Source organism: Mesocricetus auratus, unplaced genomic scaffold (genome assembly GCF_017639785.1).
Source record: "Mesocricetus auratus isolate SY011 unplaced genomic scaffold, BCM_Maur_2.0 Super-Scaffold_100008, whole genome shotgun sequence".
Taxonomy (NCBI): Eukaryota; Metazoa; Chordata; class Mammalia; order Rodentia; family Cricetidae; genus Mesocricetus; species Mesocricetus auratus.
In genome coordinates this window covers 29,287,015-29,304,898 of record NW_024429192.1, presented here as the reverse complement: position 1 = coordinate 29,304,898, position 17,884 = coordinate 29,287,015, and the positions used below count along the sequence as shown (strand labels likewise).

General features: G+C 41.2%; 1 protein-coding gene across 1 annotated transcript; it reads right to left on the bottom strand.

The window, feature by feature from the left end:
• Window positions 1-2,352: 2,352 nt before the first annotated feature.
• Window positions 2,353-11,338, bottom strand: CUNH3orf38 (chromosome unknown C3orf38 homolog). Its single transcript, XM_040750603.1, has 3 exons — window positions 11,100-11,338; window positions 9,389-9,627; window positions 2,353-3,247 (listed from the first exon to the last, which is right to left on the bottom strand). Exons 1-3 carry the CDS (start codon window positions 11,224-11,226, stop codon window positions 2,567-2,569), a joined length of 1,047 nt encoding a protein of 348 aa, XP_040606537.1. The 5' UTR covers window positions 11,227-11,338; the 3' UTR covers window positions 2,353-2,566.
• Window positions 11,339-17,884: the final 6,546 nt, after the last annotated feature.

The window sequence follows — 17,884 nt, the reverse complement described above, 5'->3', positions numbered from 1 at the left end:
GTGTCAAAACCACAGGACACAAAAGCTGTTTCACCCAGCTTTTTTGCATGAGAAGTTACAGACTAGAGCTTAAAGTTCTTCAATAAGAGTACAGAGACAGCTGTGAAGATGTAGGCACTCGTGCGGCCCTGACAACCTGACTTCAACCACTGGAACCCAAGACAGAAGGAGAGAACCAAGGACTCCCGATTCTCAACTCTCAAAAGTTGTCCTCGGACCCCCACACATACTGTGTCATGAGTATGAGCATGCATGCACACACATACACATCATTTAAATTCACATATTCATTATACACTAATAATAACAAAGATACAAATAAGATATTTCAAATAGTAGACTGAAAACAAACAAAATCTGAATGAACCTTGGCTTTATGGTTTAAAACCAAAACTTAAAAAAGGCCAAATACACGATCTCCATAACAATAAAATGAAATGAAAACGTGAGAAACTTAAATACTGGAGCTTCAGTCTCTTTGTCTTTTACAAAAGTGCAGTTATGACCTTAACTCTTCTACCAATGACAGTATCGTTACTTGGCTCCAGCGGCATGCGTGTGCAATGCCATCACTGGGAAGAAACAGACTGGAAGACAAGAAGTTGAGGCCAGCCCAGAATATGTGAAGAGACTTCATGAAATACGTGAGAAATAAACTGAACAACTATATAGCACTGGATAACTTTGCCTTTATCCATTTAGCAAATACTGAGCACTTAGTGCAAGCACATGTGCCAACACGCACTAAGCCCTGTCATGAACAGATGGGCCAAGTCTAGAAATGCATTCGCTTCTGAATAAAGCATAGTACTCATAGTAAACATTAATAGAGCTGAAGAGCTGGAGAGTGTACAAATTTATAAACGCTTCTATAACTGTCCTCAGTAATTTGGGGGGGGTGGAGGTGATGATCTCATGTATCCCAGGCTGGTGTCAAATTTCTATATAAGCAAAGATGACTATGAGCAGTCTGACATTGGGACTGCCTCCCTGGTACCAGCACTAGAGGTGTACTCAGCCATACAAGGCTGATGGGGTGCTGGTGCTCACCCAAGGCCTTCCTTCCTGTGAGGCAAGAACTCATTCAACCGAGCCTCAAACCCAGTCCTCCTCAGGCCATTGTTAGAGAAATGTTCAACAGACAGGTGGTGGACTTGGTAGTGGGTAATTTGCCTTCAGTCTTTAAACTTAAGTCAAATATAAGCAATTTCAAATTTGTTTAGTGTTTATAAACTGAAGGTGAAAATTATCACTGAGCTTTTTTAGGCTTTTTATGCATTCACAAGTTTAATACTGAAGATAACTATAGATCATCTCTCTGTAGTACTGACACAAATAGCACAAGGATAGTTTTTAATTTCATGCTTTTCTCGTGATATTTATATTGATTCATAAAACCTAATGAGTAGGAAAATCAACAGTTTTTAAAACCCAAGTAGAGGTAGAATGGGTAAATTATGGCCTGGTTGTGTTACTTTATGAACATATAGTAAGCATTTTGTAGACTGTTGCTTCTTTATAGCTAACTACAGTATTTTGACGATACACACAAAGGGAAAACATGTTTGATGGTGGTTAAACTGCCTAAAGCTCTCCTTAAGAACTGTGCCTGAAACTAAAGTTTATTATTCTAATACAGACAAAAAGAATTTCCATCTTTATTAAGTTATGTTAGAACACACTGATTTGAATGCTTATCTCTTCTAATATTCATAATCAATCACTCTAGGATATCAGAGTTAAATATAAAATATAATACACAACCCCATTTCCGTGGAAAGTTTTGCAAATAGTAATTTAAAAACCAAAATTACCAATATATCCAGAATCAGCATATAGTTACCAGGTGATGAGAAATTTAAACTTGAACCTGGCAAATCAACTTTGGATCTCAAATCTAGTAACACAGAGGTAAAAGAACTTTGTTAGGATACACGTATGCATATTTGTATACCCATGTTGTAAGTTCTAAATGGGCTTTGTTTTTATTTTGAGCAGAGCCAACCTCTGCCACCACCAATCACGAGGAAGAACAGTAATTTGTTTCCTAGGAATTGTGTACACCTTTAAAATTTCAAAGCATATTTTTCATATTCCGGGTATCACAGTAAATGTTCTATAAAACCATTAGCTGAAGCCTAAGGAGTAATAAGGTCTGTGTTGAGAACAGCATTTATTGCCCAAACTAGTTGAGAAAAGTAGCAGATTTTGAGAAATTTGCTTGGACTAGAACAAATTAACTTGAAAGAGAAGTTTCAAAAAGGTAGCTTAACCTTTTCTTCCCAGGCTAAACTTTTATGCTAAGTATTTCTAAAATGCATTTTTTAGACAACACTAAGGCACACAGTTATCTACAACATCTGAAGTGGGATTTATTTGATGGACCGCAATAAGTTCTCAGAACATTTGTTGTAACTCGGGTAGAAATAGGCAAGTATTCACATTAGTCTGTAGTCCAAAAGGTATTTCAGCTAAAATATCTCAATCCTCACATCTGCAATCGCTGAGAGGTGATCAGTGTTGTGCTGGGCAGTTTCTGCAGCTACTTCAAGCCAACGGTCAGTGCTCAGTGCTTTAGAGGGTTAGGCAAGTTCCGTTCCTTTTTGTTCAACAACGCCTCATCTCCACTACATAAAACCTGATCTCCATTGCCACTATCCAATGCCTGCCTTACATTAGGTCTTACTACAGGGTTATTATACAAAGTGATTACATTGTAAAAGGACTCCAGGTCACTCTGTTCAAATGTAACAGCTGGTTTTAGAATTGTTCCGGGAGCAAGGGAACTTCCACCAATAATTCTCAGGTTGATAAATTTGATTTTCCAAGTATTTTCCACAAAAGGGCTACGGATAAGTCCAAAAACTTGTTCAAAGATGCCCAAACACGTATTTCCTCTGTGGACAGTCCCTGCAACTCCGACCATAACTAATCCATGAGGAGAAGAAGCACATTTTAGTCCCTGAGAGTCCAGGTTGGGACTGAGAAAAAGAAATTCCTCTTTCACTAATGAAAGTAAACGAAGGCTCACAATTTCTGCTCCATGGTAGTCTATCACGTTTTGTTCTGAGGTACTATAATAAAACCTAAGCTTAACATCATTCCAGAAGTGCTGTGGGCCCCATTCGTCTTGAGGTGGTCCCATAAAAGGATTCTGAGAATTAAGAAGTTCGAAGAACCAGTGACAGAATTCTTCTCCTAAGCGACGGAAATCAACCTTCTCAGCCTCTTTATCTTCTTTTACCTGCTGGTTAAAACAAACAAAGTAAGCTGAAGGTTCCTTTAGAGCCTGTTTCCTTATGTGAACTTACTGCTGAGAGCAAAGGGAACTAAACATCAAGCACAGAAACCTTCCTTCCAAAAGGAAGAAAACATTTTAAAATGTAAATTTTACCTACAAGGCTACTGCTGGGTTCAGCTGCCCATGGCTAAGGTGCCAGCTACTCAGGAGGCTGAGGCAGAAAGCTGGCCTGAGCACAGTACTCCAAGACCAGCCCTAACATTTGTTCGTTCGTTCGTTCGTTCGTTCATTCATTCTCATAGTCTCCCTCTCCACCCCCTCTCATCCTTTTTCTTTGACGTGCTTGGGACCAAACCTGACAGATTCCCTAGAGCTTTTGTCCTTTTCTTCTCCTAAGAAGGGGTCTTACTCTGTATTTAAAACTGGCAATCATCAAATCTCTTGTTGTCTGTGTGCTGAGGTTACAGACATATAACATTTCTCTCTACTCAAAACCAATTATAAAACAGTAATACAGGAATGTTATATGCAGTCTCCTTGATTTGATCTTAGAAAAAGTTAAGAAAAATGAAAACAAACAAAACCCTTTAAAATATCAATGAATAGTCAATGATAATGGCTTATATATTATTTTTCTTTGACTATACACATCTCTAAAAACTTTAAAACAATTGCTTCAAATGGATCCTTTATTGACTGTAAATTAAATGTCAATAAAGGTGATTATAAAAATAAGACAATTGCAGGAATTATTAAAAATCATGAGGAATTTGCATTCTTCTAACATCACTATAAATTCTATTGAAAAGTAAGCTCTTATCACTCATGGTATCTGCTCTAACATAAAATGACTATTATTTTTTAAACAGAAGAGGCCTGTCAGAACTTTTTTTAAAAAATGCAAATGGTCATAAGAAGCAAGCCGAGCATAGCTATCCTAATATCAAACAAAATAGACTTCAAATTAAAATTAAAAGTCATTTCATATTCATCATAGGAAAAATCCATCAGGAAGAAATCTCAATTCTGAACATCTATGCCCCAAATACAAAGGTACCCACATTTATAAAAGAAACATTACCAGAACTCAAATCACACATTTAACCCACACACTTATAGTGGGAGACTTCACCACCCCACTCTCACCACTAGACAGGTCCACCAGACAGAAACTTAACAAAGAAACAATAAAACTAATAGAAGTTATGACCCAATTGGGTTTAACAGACAACTATAGAACATTCCACTCCCCCCCCCAAAAAATATATATACCTTCTTCTCAGCACCACATGGAACCTTCTCTAAAATCGACCACATACTTGGCAATAAAGCAAACCTCAACAGATACAAAAAAATTGGAATAACCCCCTGTACCTTCTCGGACCACCACAGCTTAAAATTAGAATTCAATGTCAACACAAATTGCAGGAACACCAAAAACTCATGGAAGTTGAACAATACTCAACTGCATCACTCTTAAGTAAAGGAAGAAATAAAGAAAGAAATCAAAGACTTCCTAGAATTCAATGAAAATGAAGGCACAGCATACTCAAACCTATGGGACACTCTAAAAGCAGTTAGTTCTAAGAGGAAAGTTCATAGCACTAAGTGCCCACATGAAGAAACTGGAGAATAGTTACACTAGAGAATTAACAGAGCACCTGAAAGCGCGAGAACAAAAAAGAAGCAAACTCACCCAGGAGGAGGAGACTCCAGGTAATAATCAAATTGAGAGCTGAAATCAATAAAGTAGAAACAAAGAGAACAATACAAAAAAAATCAATGAAACAAAGAGTTGGTTCTTTGAGAAAATCAGCAAGATAGACAAACCTTTATCAACCTAACCAAAAGGCAGAGAGAGAACATGGTAATTAACAAAGTCAGAAATGAAAAGGGGGACATAACAACAGACACTGGGGAAATCCAAAGAATCATCAGGTCATACTTCGAAAATCTGTACTCCACTAAATTGGAAAATTTTAAGGAAATGGATGATTTTCTGGATAGATATCACTTACCAAAATTAAGTCAAGAACAGAAAAGCAATTTAAACAGATCTATAACCCCTAAACAAATAGAAGCAGCCATAGAAAGCCTTCCAACCAAAAAAAGTTCAGGACCAGATGGCTTCAGTGCAGAATTCTACCAAAATTTAAGGAAAGGCTAATGCCAATACTCTTCAAATTGTCCCACACAATAAGAGCAGAAGGATCACTGCTAAACTCTTTTTATGAGGCTATACTTACCTTACTACCCAAACCACACAAAGACACAACCAAGATAGGGAATTTACAGACCAATCTCCTTCATGAACACCGATGCAAAAATACTCAATAAAATACTCAAATTGAATCCAGGAACACATCAGAAAAATCATACACCATGACCAAGTAGGCTTCATCCCAGGGATGAAGAGATGGTTCAACATACAAAAATCCATCAATGTAATCTACTATGTAAACAATCTGAAAAAGAAAAACTGCAGGGTCATCTGACTAGATGCTGAAAAAGCCTTTGACAAAATCCAACACCCCTTCATGATAAAGGTCTTGGAGAGATCAGGGATAACAGGAACATACCTAAACATAATAGAAGTTATGTACAGCAAACCAACAGCTAACATCAAACTAAATGGAGAGAAACTCAGATTCCCCTAAAATCAGGAACAAGACAAGGATGTCCACTCTCTCCAATCTCTTCAATACTGTACTTGAAGTCCTTGCTAGAGCAATAAGACAACAAAAGGAGATCAAAGGGGTACAAACTGGAAAGGAAGAAGTCAAACTTTCACTATTTGCAGATGATAGGATAATCTACGTAAGCGACCCAAAGAATTCTACTAGAGAACTCCTACCACTGATAAACACCTTCAGGAAAGTGGCAGGATACAAAATTAACTCAAAAAAATCAGTAGCCCTACTATATATAGACAATAAAGAGGATGAGAAAGAAATCAGAGAAACATCACTCTTTACAATAGCCACAAACAACATAAAATATCTTGGGGTAATGGTAACCAAACAGGTGGAAGACCTGTATAACAAGAACTTTGAGTCTTTAAAGAAAGAAATTAAAGAAGACACCAGAAAATGCAAAGATCTCCCATGCTCTTGGATAGGATCAACATATTAAAAACAGCAATCTTACCAAAAGCAGTCTACAGATTCAATGCAATCCCTATCAAAATACCCAGAACAATTTTCACAGACCTCAAAAGGATACAACTTTATATGGAAAAACAAAAGACCTAGGATAGCCAAAACAACCCTGTACAATAAAGGAACTTCAGGAGGCATCACCATCCCTGACTTCAAGCTCTATTGTAGAGCTATAGTCCTGAAAACATCTTGGTATTGGCACAAAAACAGACAGGTAGACGAGTGGAATCAAATCGAAGACCCTGATATTAACCCACACACCTTTGAACATCTGATCTTTGACAAAGAAGCTAAAACTATACGATGGAAAAAAGGAGGCATCTTCAACAAATGGTGCTGAAATAACTGGATGTTGGCATGTGAAAAACAGCAGATAAAGCCTTATCTATCACCATGCACAAAACTTAAGTCCAAATGGATCAAAGACCTCAACATCAATCTACCCACACTGAATCTCTTAGAGGAGAAAGTGGGCCTTTAATCCCAGCACTCGGGAGGCAGAGGCAGGCGGACCTCTGTGAGTTCGAAGCCAGCCTGGTCTACAAAGTGAGTTCCAGGACAGCCTCCAAAGCTACAGAGAAATCCTGTCTCGAAAAACCAAAAAAAAAAAAAAAAAAAAAAAAAGAAAGAAAGTGGGAAGTACCCTTGAAAGAATTGGAGACTGCTTCCTGAACATAACACCAGTAGCAAAGACACTGAGATCGACAATTAATAAATGGGACCTCCAGAAACAAAGAAGCTTCTGTAAGGCAAAGGACACAGTCAGCAAGACAAAAAGGCAGTCCACATATTGGGAAAAGATATTCACTAACCCCACATCTGACAGAGGGCTGATCTCTAAAATTTACAAAGAACTCAAGAAGCAAGTCTCCAAAACACCAAAGGAGCCAATTAAAAAATGGAGTACAGAACTAAATAGAGAATTCTCAATAGAGGAGTCTAAAATGGCCAAGAGACACTTGAGAAAGTGTGCAACATCCTTAGCCATCAGGGAAATGCAAATCAAAACAACTCTGAGATACCATCTCACTCCTGTCAGAATGGCTAAAATCAAAAACACCAATGGCAATTTATGCTGAAGAGGATGTAAAGAAAGGGGAAAACTCCTCCACTGCTGGTGGGAATGCCAACTTGTGCAGTCACTGTGGAGATCAGTATGGAGATTCCTCAGGAAAATGGAAATCAGTTATGGGAGGAGATTTCCTAATTGGATTGGGAGCAGGGGGGGAGGGAAAGGGATATGGGAGAAAGAAGGGGGGAGAGGAGGGAAGAGGAGGAAACAGGAGAGCAGGAAGAGACTAGGGGAGGGGAGAGAGGAGGGGAGGGAAGAGAGGAGGGGAGGGGAGGGGAGAGAGGAGGGGAGGGGAGAGAGGAGAGAGGAGGGGAGGGGAGGGGAGGATGAGAGATACCATAATAGAGGGAGCCATTATAAGTTGGAGGACAGATCTGGCACTAGTGAGATTTTCACAGATCTACAAGGATGACACCAACTGGCATTAAACCTACCTAAGTACCCTCCCCTGATAATGAGATTGATGATTACCTTATATTCCATCATAGAACCCTCATCCAGTGGAAGAAGCAGAGGCAGACACCCGCAGCTAAAAACTGAACTGAACTCCTGGAACCCAGTTGCAAAAAGGAGTGATGAGCAAAGGAATCAAGACCAGGCTGGCGAAACCCACAGAGGCAGCTGACCTAAACAAGGGGGAAACATGTGGGCCCCAGACTGATGCCTGAGAGGCCAGCATGGGACTGATCCGGACAACCCCCCCCCCCCCGAACCTGGGTGTCAGAGAAGAGGCCTCGGCAACCCGTGGGACCTTGGAGAGTAGATCAGTATTTGTTCCTGGCATATAGAGGGACTCTGGGAGCCCATTCCACATGGAGGGATGCTCTCTCAGCCTGGACACATGGGGGAGGACCTAGGCCCTGCTCGGGATGATGTGACAGACTCTGAAAATCCCTCATGGAAGCCCTTATCCTCCCTGGGGAGTGGAGGCAGGATGCAGTGGGGTGGGGGATGGAGAGGATTGGAGGAGGAGGGGAGGGAGAGGGAACCAAGAGTAACATTTAAAAAAGTTAAATTAAAAAAAAGACAAAAGAAAATAAAAAAATTCAAAGCCAAAAAAATTCTTTAAACATAAACTTCTAAAGGTGACTGACATGGGTCATTTTCTATGACTAGAATTAATACTATTAATTTTTTAATTAAAATGGAATATTACTATAAAACATACCCTATAAACTAGACTTCATGCATCTATGTATTCCCATAACAGTGTCTCAGCAAGAATAAGATATTATGTCATATTGTAAGCTAAATGGACTACCTCCTTGGCACAGAATGAGATATTTAAGTATATATTCCCAGTCTTCACAATAAGCTTGATAACATATTATCACTATGAGCATGTCTTTTTTTCAATATATTAAGTAAATAAGACCTAAAACACCCTTTCCTAACATGAAAGCATAGTAACTATCCTGAGTTCAATTTATCACCATTAAGTACTCAGTATCTAACACACTAACACACACACACACACACACACACACACACACACACACACACACACACACTGAGCATCCAGGATTAACTGGAAAAAAAGTGGAAATCATTTTTTTAAGTTTCTTAAACAAAATTATTACTTGACTGCCAGTCTTACAAAATGAGAAAGGAAATTTACAATGAGCTTTCTTTTAAAGTACAAACACATGAGAAACAGAGCTCCGATTAAAATGAAGCTATTCTCATATTTTCTGAACATACACCAGCTGTCATCTGTGAGAAACGGAATACACTGTCCTGAAGGCCACAGCCATCTGAGAAGCATTCTGTGTCTAAGCTGCCTTACACTGGTCTGAAGTACGGAAAGGAGATAAACACTAGAACAGACAAGTACTATGAACCATGCACCGTGGATCTAGGATTATCTGCAGATTCAGACAGAACAAGGACTCAGAACTAAGCAAAAATCTAGTATACCGGTTGAAAGAGCTGGATATCCTCTGTCTTTGTAACCGGTTCTGCTGTCTCCTTCAGTTTCGGTGTCTGGTTTTCCCAATAACCTTTTGCATACTGAATAAGATTGTGTTTTTCAGTAGTTGGAGGTACAACCACCCCTTGTGTTGCCAAATACTTAAATATGACTTCTCGGTGGACTTTTTTGCGCCTCAGAAGTTCTTCTACGTTTTGACTATAAACTAATATTGCATGAATAGCGTCTAGGGGAAAAAAAACAAGAATTAATAGACTATCTCAAAGCATTTGTAAATTTGCCCAACATCAGCAAAACTTTTTCTGAAACGTATTTAAGCCCTTGTTGTGATACCTGCTTTTGTATAAAATGGCTATGGCTTTGGAAAGCAAGCTTTTAAATCCTTTATACTTAAACGTCCTTAACCTTGCTGCTGCTGGCGGTGGTGGTAATGGTGGTGAAGCCTGGGAAGCAGAGGAGGCGGTTCTCCAAGTTCAATGCCATCCTGATCTACAAAGCCAAGTCCAGGATATCGAGGGATGCAGTGAAACCTTGTCCCCCCAAACCAAAATAAGGAAATAAGAGTTGTTTTAATAAGAAAACTCTGGACCCAGAAAAAAAAATGTATTTCAATGCCCCAAATATCTAAAATCTATAACCCTTGAAAAAGTGACTAAACGGACAGTATTTGAGATGCCAAGGGATGTTGTCGAACTCCATATTCTAAAGATAATCAAGGTTGCTCAGTGGCAGGATCAGGAAGTTGTTTTCTAAATTTAGAAAGTTGTGCTGAAAACACAGACTAAAATGTACCTTTCAGTAATTCGACTGCAAAATGGCATAAAGTAATCTTAAGAAATGCATTCTTTACACAAACCTTCCACGGGACACACAGGATCTTTGGCGCCCCTATTTCAAACCTCCCTGAAGCTCATCTCTTTCCCTGCCCACTTCAGGGGAGCTACTACGTTACACTCGAGGGAGGGGACTGTCATTTCTATCCCTCTCTTTACAACATACATATCACTGGTCTATTTAGTAAGGGCATTTTTATTGTTTTATAAATTAAACATATATACATATACATATGTATGTTTAAACGCTTTAAAAATGTTTTAAACGCTTTAAAATAGCTTTTTAATTTTTTTTGGTTTTTTTTTTTTTTTCGAGACAGGGTTTTTTCTGTGGCTCTGGAGGCTGTCCTGGAACTAGTTCTTGTAGACCAGGCTGGCCTGGAGCTCACATAGATCCTCCTGCCTCTGCCTCCCGAGTGCGCCACCACCGCCCTGCCCTAAATTTAATTTTTTAATTAAAAACAACTTGTGGTTTCGCCACTTCCCAACTTGATCTGCAGGACGAAGAGGCTGAGCATTCCTTGGCATACATGGATGACAGCCGTCAGCGTTTTGCAGGTTGCAATGGGTATTTCCCTGGGAGCCCCACTAGAGGTGTTTACGTTCCCCCTTTCCGGGGTGGGGGTGTGGGAGAACACAGCCGGGGCAGCCGCCGACTGCTCGGATGACAGGAACTTCACACGGAAGTCAGGGGGGAACGGCTGACCCGGACCCGGGTCACCGCGCCAGCCAAGGTTCCCGGGGCTGCCCGCTCGCCAAAGCCCGCCTCCGCCGCCCGACCCACCGGGCCCCCGGGAGCAGGCTCTGCGGGCGCCGGAACCTGCGCGGGGGGAAGCGGCGGAGCTGCGCGGCCGGCGCTCGCTACCTTGGCGGTCCACAGGCTGCACCAGGCGGTTGGTGACGGTGTCGCACAGGGCCATGATCTCGTCGTTGTCCAGCAGGCCGAGCAGGTCACGGCAGCCCTCCGTCTCGAAGTGGCTGAGCCCCGACATCTCGCCCCCAGGGAAGGGGGCGCAGGACGAAGCCACTACTGTCGCCCTCTCGGCCCGCGGGCCGGCCGGCGCCTTGGCAACAGACACCGGAAGTGCCTCGCCAGCCGCTCGTGCCCGGAAGGGTCACGATGATTCCCGCCCTCCCGCCCCCTCCCTGGGGCGGAAGCGCTTACTCAGAAAGGCCGCCGAGGAAGGCCCTGGCTAGCCGAGCTGTGGTTCCGGGCTGCCTTGGGGTAGAGTGCCACCGATCGCGCGGAAAAGAGGCGTCGTGGGCACGCCCCTTCCTCTCGATGGCTGCTTAGAAAGCAGCCTTTACGCTCCCGAGCACGGCCTCCCCCGGAAGTGGGCGGGTGCCGAGGGGGTGGAGAACGCGGCCGAGCTCCCGTCGTCCCGCGGGGCTAGCGGGCGGAAGCGCTCCTCCCTTCCTCCCCTCGTCCCCTGTGGTGGCCCGGGAGCGTTTGAACGTCTCTTACCTCTGGCCACTTGTGAGTCAGGTGAGCCGGAGCCTTGGTATTCTCTAGTTACGCAAGTTAAAAATACACTTTTAAAGGCCACGCTGAGAAGAAAAACGTTTAAAAAGGCCGATAACGCGCATGTCCGTTATCACACGCTTCCCCACGTCGTACGTGATTACAGCTGAGCCCAAGGATGAGGTAGTGGAGCCCCAGTTTGCAGCTGGTTGATCACAAGTGCAGCCGAAACAGCCCGGGCCTTCAGATTTGCAACTAAAGGGACTGTGCCACTGGCTGCATGATTTGAATTAGTGACTGTAATCTCCCACTGCGGTAGTGGTTGCTTGGTTGATGTGGGAGAAATATACATACACAAACACACCTCGGGTTAGAAAGTGATTTGTGTTGTGAATATAAGTAGGAGAAACCGGATTCCGGTTAGTTTTTCCTAAATACAGAATTATTGCGATTTGTAGCAGGATATTTCATTGCTGCAGAGGCTGAGTTCTGCATTGCAGAATGCCTAACATCATCCCTACATTTCCACGAAGAGTAGTGTGTCCTTCTCTCGCTTGATACAAGTGGAAATACCTCCAGACTACCAAATGTCCCCTGAGAAGGAGGACAATCATCCCCAGGTGAGCCATTGATTCACTCTAAAGGCGTTTCTGAGATGAAAATACTTTAGCATTGCCCAGCACTATCCACATCTGGCTTTTAAGATCTTGTAGTGTAGTTGTAGACCTAAATAATTTCAAATATTACTTAAATTTGAGTCAAGTTTTAATATCCACATGTGGCTAGTAGCTACTGAATTGGATCGTGCAGCTCTAGAGATTTGTAGGCCGTTCTGTAGACTTGAGTCATTTATGTTGGACCTCTGACTTCAATTCTTTTTATTTTCAAAATTCATTCGTGCAGAGAAGTCACAAGGGTTTCCTTATGATTGCTTCCTTGGTTATATTCCAGGTCTCTGCTTCAAGGCCTTTACTCTCCGTATGTTACCTGAGATGGTCTTCCCTTCAGACATCTCAGCTGCTCATTTTTCCTACTGTTTATTCCATTACCTGCTTCAAAATATTAGCAGAGAGGCTTCGTTGCATTAGCCTACCCAAAGTCACTGTTTACATCCCATTTATGTTTCCCACCCATTCCATTCTCTGAACTGTTTATATAATTATTGCTTATTGCTCTCATTCTACTCCCATCCCATTATAAAGTGAGTTATTCAAGGCAAGCGATTTTTGTTTTATTACCTTTCCAAAGCCTGGCACATAGTAGATATTATATCTTTTTAAAATAAATAAGTTGTAAGGCTGGTGGGTTCTAAACAGAGGGATGAAATGATCCAACTCATTTCAGACAGGATCCCTTTGAGTAGTGGTATAAAGTAGACTGAAGGGCCGGGTACTAGAGAGATGGCTCAGAGGTTAAGAGTACTAGCTGATCTTCCAGAGGTCCTGAGTTCAATTCCCAGCAACCACGGTGGCTCACAGCCATCTGTAATGAGATCCGATGCACTCTTCTGGCTTGCAGGGATATTTACAGGCAGAACACTGTATACATAATAAATAAGTGAATCTTAAAAGCAACAAAAAAAAAAAGTAGACTGAAGGAAGTGAAGAGGAAAGAAGGCCAATTGGGAGGCTATGATGGGGAATGTCCTGTACACTGAATATATATATTTTATCTCGTTGGTTGATGAATAAATGCTGATTGGCCAGTAGCCAGGTGGGGGAGCATAGGTGGAGCTACCAGACCAGGAGAATGCTGGGAAGAAGGAGAGAGGAGCTGCCAGCGAGATATCATGTAGCCTAACATGCCAGAGCATTATGGGTAAGCCACAGCCTCGTGGGAGTACATAGTTTAATAGAAATCTCTTAATAGAATTAAGAGAGAGCTAGCCAGGAAGAAGCCTGAGCCATCGGCCAAACAGTTTGTAATTAGTATAAGCCTCTGTGTGTTTATTTGGGACGAAAGGACTGCTGGACCAGGTGAGACAGAAATTTCTGTCTTCAAATTAATACTAGTCTATGTGACAGAAAATGGTAAATTGAGGTAGAGTAGAAGATCAGATGGTCTTCTACTCTACCTCAATGACTGCAGGCTTTGGTTTGGGTTTACTGAGAAAAGGAAAACTGAGTAAAGAAGGTTTTAATGAGGGATATAAGAATAGTTACAAGCTCAGACTTTTTGGAGCAAGTGATGATACCTAAGGAAGAATAAATCAAGGAAAGAAAGCTGTAACAGAGAGAGGGTCCTGAATTAATTGTGACCAGGTAGCAGTGAAAAATGCACATTAAAATAGTATGAAGGTGGGTGTAATTTTCAGTATGACCATAAGGCCAGAGATAGAAGAGTAATCATAGCAAATCTGGCAACAGCATAACAAGAAGGGCTTGACATCAGACCCTTCATTTACTAAATTCTTGTTACCTTGCAACAATAATTGTCCCATTTTACAGAAATAGTCAGAGATTCTTTTAAAAATAATTTGTAAGTTCTTTGAGTATTCTGCATGTTTTGATCACATTAACTCCCTTCCCCATACTTTTCCCAGATCTACCCCCACTTCCCTACCCACCCAACCTCCTGGCCTTATTTTTTAGACCTGTCTAAACCAATTTGTGTTGCAAAGTTTCCTTGAATGTATGGCCTTCAACTGGAGCATGGTCAACTAGCTTTCCTTCTCTGAGGGCTAACAATCGCTGCTCCTCAGTTAAAGCAAAGCTGTGTGACCAACTTTCCTGATGTTGGGATTTTGCCTGGCTTGAACTTGCACAATACTGTGTATGTTGTGGTTTCATATTTGCTGCTGCCTAGCTGTGTACAGAAGACAGTTTTCTTGGCGTATACTTCCTCTGGCCCTTACACTCTTTCCATCTCCTCTTCTGATGTGAACCCTGAGCCCTGGGAGGCAGAATTCTCTCTCTCTCTCTCTCTCTCTCTCTCTCTCTCTCTCTCTCTCTCTCTCTCTCTCTCTCTCTCTCTCTCTCTCTCTCTCTCTCTGTGTGTGTGGGTTTGGGGGTCTCTGTGTTAATAACCATCTACTACAGAGATAGACTCTTCTCTGATGAGGGTTGGGAGATGCATTAATCCATGGGCACAATGATAAGTCATTATATCCACTTAAGTGGATAATTCCTTAGATTTCCAGAATAAAACTACCATTCTAGAATTTGAGTACAGTCGTACTTATCTACATACCATTTTAACTGTTCCTAATAACTATGAACTGAATACTTTTTGAAAGAGGTGATAGATGTATACATTGTGAGGAGATACCAGAATATACTCAGTATATTTTTTGAAAAATAAAATCTTCTCAGGGGTTAAGCCCTTTCAGGTACCATTTCTTACTGTCTGCTAAATCATTAAGTACCTATCAATGGGAGAGTTTTTGAGAAGGCTCTGAATTTAAGAGGAGTTTGCCATATAGGGAAATATAGTACACTATGTTGTTTTTCTCTAGTTTCAAACCTTAACTTGTGTAAGAGTTACCTAAGATTTGTGATATATACAAGGCACCAGACAAAGTTTCTGTTCTGCCCACAGTTTAGTCCCAAATAAACACACAGAGGCTTATATTAATTATAAACTGTTTGACTGATGGCTCAGGCTTCTTATTGACTAGCTCTCTCTTAATTATTAACCCATTTGTATTAATCTGTGTATCTCCACGTGGTCTTGGCTTACCAGTGATGCCCGGCCCTCTTGTTTGCTCAGCAGCAACATGGCATCTCTTTGACTTTGCCTGTTACCTTTCTCTATTCCTGTTTGGATTTCTCCCCTGACTAAATCCTGCCTGTTCTTTGGCTGAAACAGCATTGTTTGTTGACTAATAAGAGAAACATATTCACAGCAAACAGAAGGACATCCCCCCATCACACTAGCTCATTGATAAGCACTAGCAAAACCATGAATATTAACCACACAGGCTCATCTCTTCCGTGAAGGGATGTATACCTGTTCTCCACCTGGAAGGCTGGAAGAGGATGTTAATAACCTGGTGACCTTTGCAATCTGTAGTGCTAGGCCTCTTCTATCAGAATGTTTATCCCAGACTCTTCCTCCCTAGACCTTAAGCTTTCTCAGTCAGTAGGACCCAACCATAGGGGAGATGTCCCATATACTTTATAGCCTGGTGACCTCTATACCATCTCAGTCAGAGACCACACCAGGTCCTAGGACAGTGAGCTATAGAACCCATCTTCATGGTAAAGGCCACTTGTTCTTTGCAGGAGAGTTTCCCTGTTGTCACACCTTATGTTTTATTGTGTACATGGGATTGAAGTAATTCTTACCAGGAAACTTCTTCCAAAATTAAATTGTACTTAAATTTGTCTAAAATAAACTGCATGGTGTCAGACTCCAGAAGTTTGAACCAACCTGGCTAAGTAGTGCTGAACCAAGTTTTCTTCTTTTCTGTTTTTTCCTTAAATCTGTGGTCTGTTTCTCTGCCAGCAGTAGAGCTTGCATCAGTCCCCACAATACAAGCAACAAATTGTTCTTTAGCAAGCTTCCACGTGATACTGTTTGTACTGCTGCAGGGACCACACTTCTTAGGAATCATTGTTAGAAGGTAATGAACTATCATAAGATTGTCCACCAGACTTAATCCTGTCCCTAATCACTGATTCTCAGGTAAGGTTGTCTCTGTTTGGACATATCTCCATACATGTTTGTAGGGAAAGCTACATGTCAGGATGGAAACAAATGGTTATTCAGTTGAGAAACCCCCTGACTCTTACGAATCTGATGAGCAGTATTCACATTAACACTTGAGTTGTTATCAGGATTAGAGGCGCCACATATTGGGCATACAGTAATAAAGGGAGAAGCCATTTTTCTTCAGTATGTAGCAATCTTCAATGAGATGAACTGTTTTGGGTTTTTGTTTTGTTTTTTGATTAACATAACATTGAATGCCATTTTAAAATCTTGATATATAACCTGAACTTGTGTCCTTGTTAACCACTGATTCTTCAAATTAGTATGGAGTTTATGCTGTTTGGACATAGCATGTTTGATTTGAGCTGGGAGCTTAGTCCATACTAAGGTATGAAGAGCAGGCATTGTCAGATAATTAGTTTCCTTTAACACCATTAACTTTTGAAGGGCTGCGTTGGTTCCTGTGAGCTGTTACAGAACAGCATGGCTGCTCCTCACTCCTGCTTCGAGCACATACCTTTTCTGCACACTGCCTCTGCTTCTCTAACCGTGCATTGATACAGCCAGGGTTGGCAGTACACAATTTTGACTTTCTAGACTCGAACTGCAGGCTGAATAAACCATGTTTTTACATCAACAAGTGTTGGGTATAGTGGCAACACCAAAAAGATGAAAAACTATGAAAGAACTTAATTTGATTATAAGAGAATTTAGGACTATTTCCCATAAATTATTCCAGTTCCCAAAAAAGTTACCTAAACATGTCTAAATATCATAATAGATTTATTGTTCTGAAAATGGATCATATTTAGTTCAAGATCATACATTCTTCAATCATAAAATTCTCCATTTCTGTGCTAGAATAGTTCATTAATATTTGCATGTGTCAAAGTATTGTAAATGTTTTAGCATTTAAACCAGGGCTTCAAGCAAACCAAACATGCTTTAACTGGTGAACCACAGTCCTGGTCCTTAAAATAAGGATGAAAATCGTGAGTATGGCAGGGAATAAAGTGTGTCCTGGGGAATAAGATGTACCCTGACACTGAGTGACTCCTTCATTTAAGGTCCAGGAAGCACTTGAGTTTTGAAGGCACAAATGCTGACATATGCATCACCTGGTGTCTGCTAAGCTCTGATCCTTCCTTTTGCCCCAAGTCTGCAGTCTTTAGTCATCCTTTACCTGAAGTAACCATCATTTTGTGTGTGCATGTCTGTCTGTCTGTCTTTCTGTCTCTGTGTGTGTGTGTACCGTGCTGTGTCTGGTACCCAGGGAGGCCATAAGAGGGTTTTATACCCCCTGGAACAGTTGTTAAGACAGTTTTGAGCTGCTATGTGGATGCTGTGAACTGAACCCAGATCCTTTTGAAGAGCAGCAAGCACTCTAAACCTATGAGCCACCTTTTTGGCTTCCTGTATCAACTCTTGCCCCTGCATCCAGACTTAAACAACAAAAACATCATTTTCTATCATGTTTCCAAAAGTTTCAATAACCTAAATGTGATAACATTCATGGAAATATTCCATTCTTTTAG

Coding starts and splice junctions, on each gene's coding strand:
- CUNH3orf38 (XM_040750603.1), bottom strand. CDS start 11,226: ATGTCGGGGCTCAGCCACTTCGAGACGGAGGGCTGCCGTGACCTGCTC. Junction 9,628..11,099: donor GCAGCCTGTGGACCGCCAAG/GTAGCGAGCGCC, acceptor TTTTTCCCCTAG/ACGCTATTCATGCAATATTA. Junction 3,248..9,388: donor ATATCCAGCTCTTTCAACCG/GTATACTAGATT, acceptor TGTTTTAACCAG/CAGGTAAAAGAAGATAAAGA.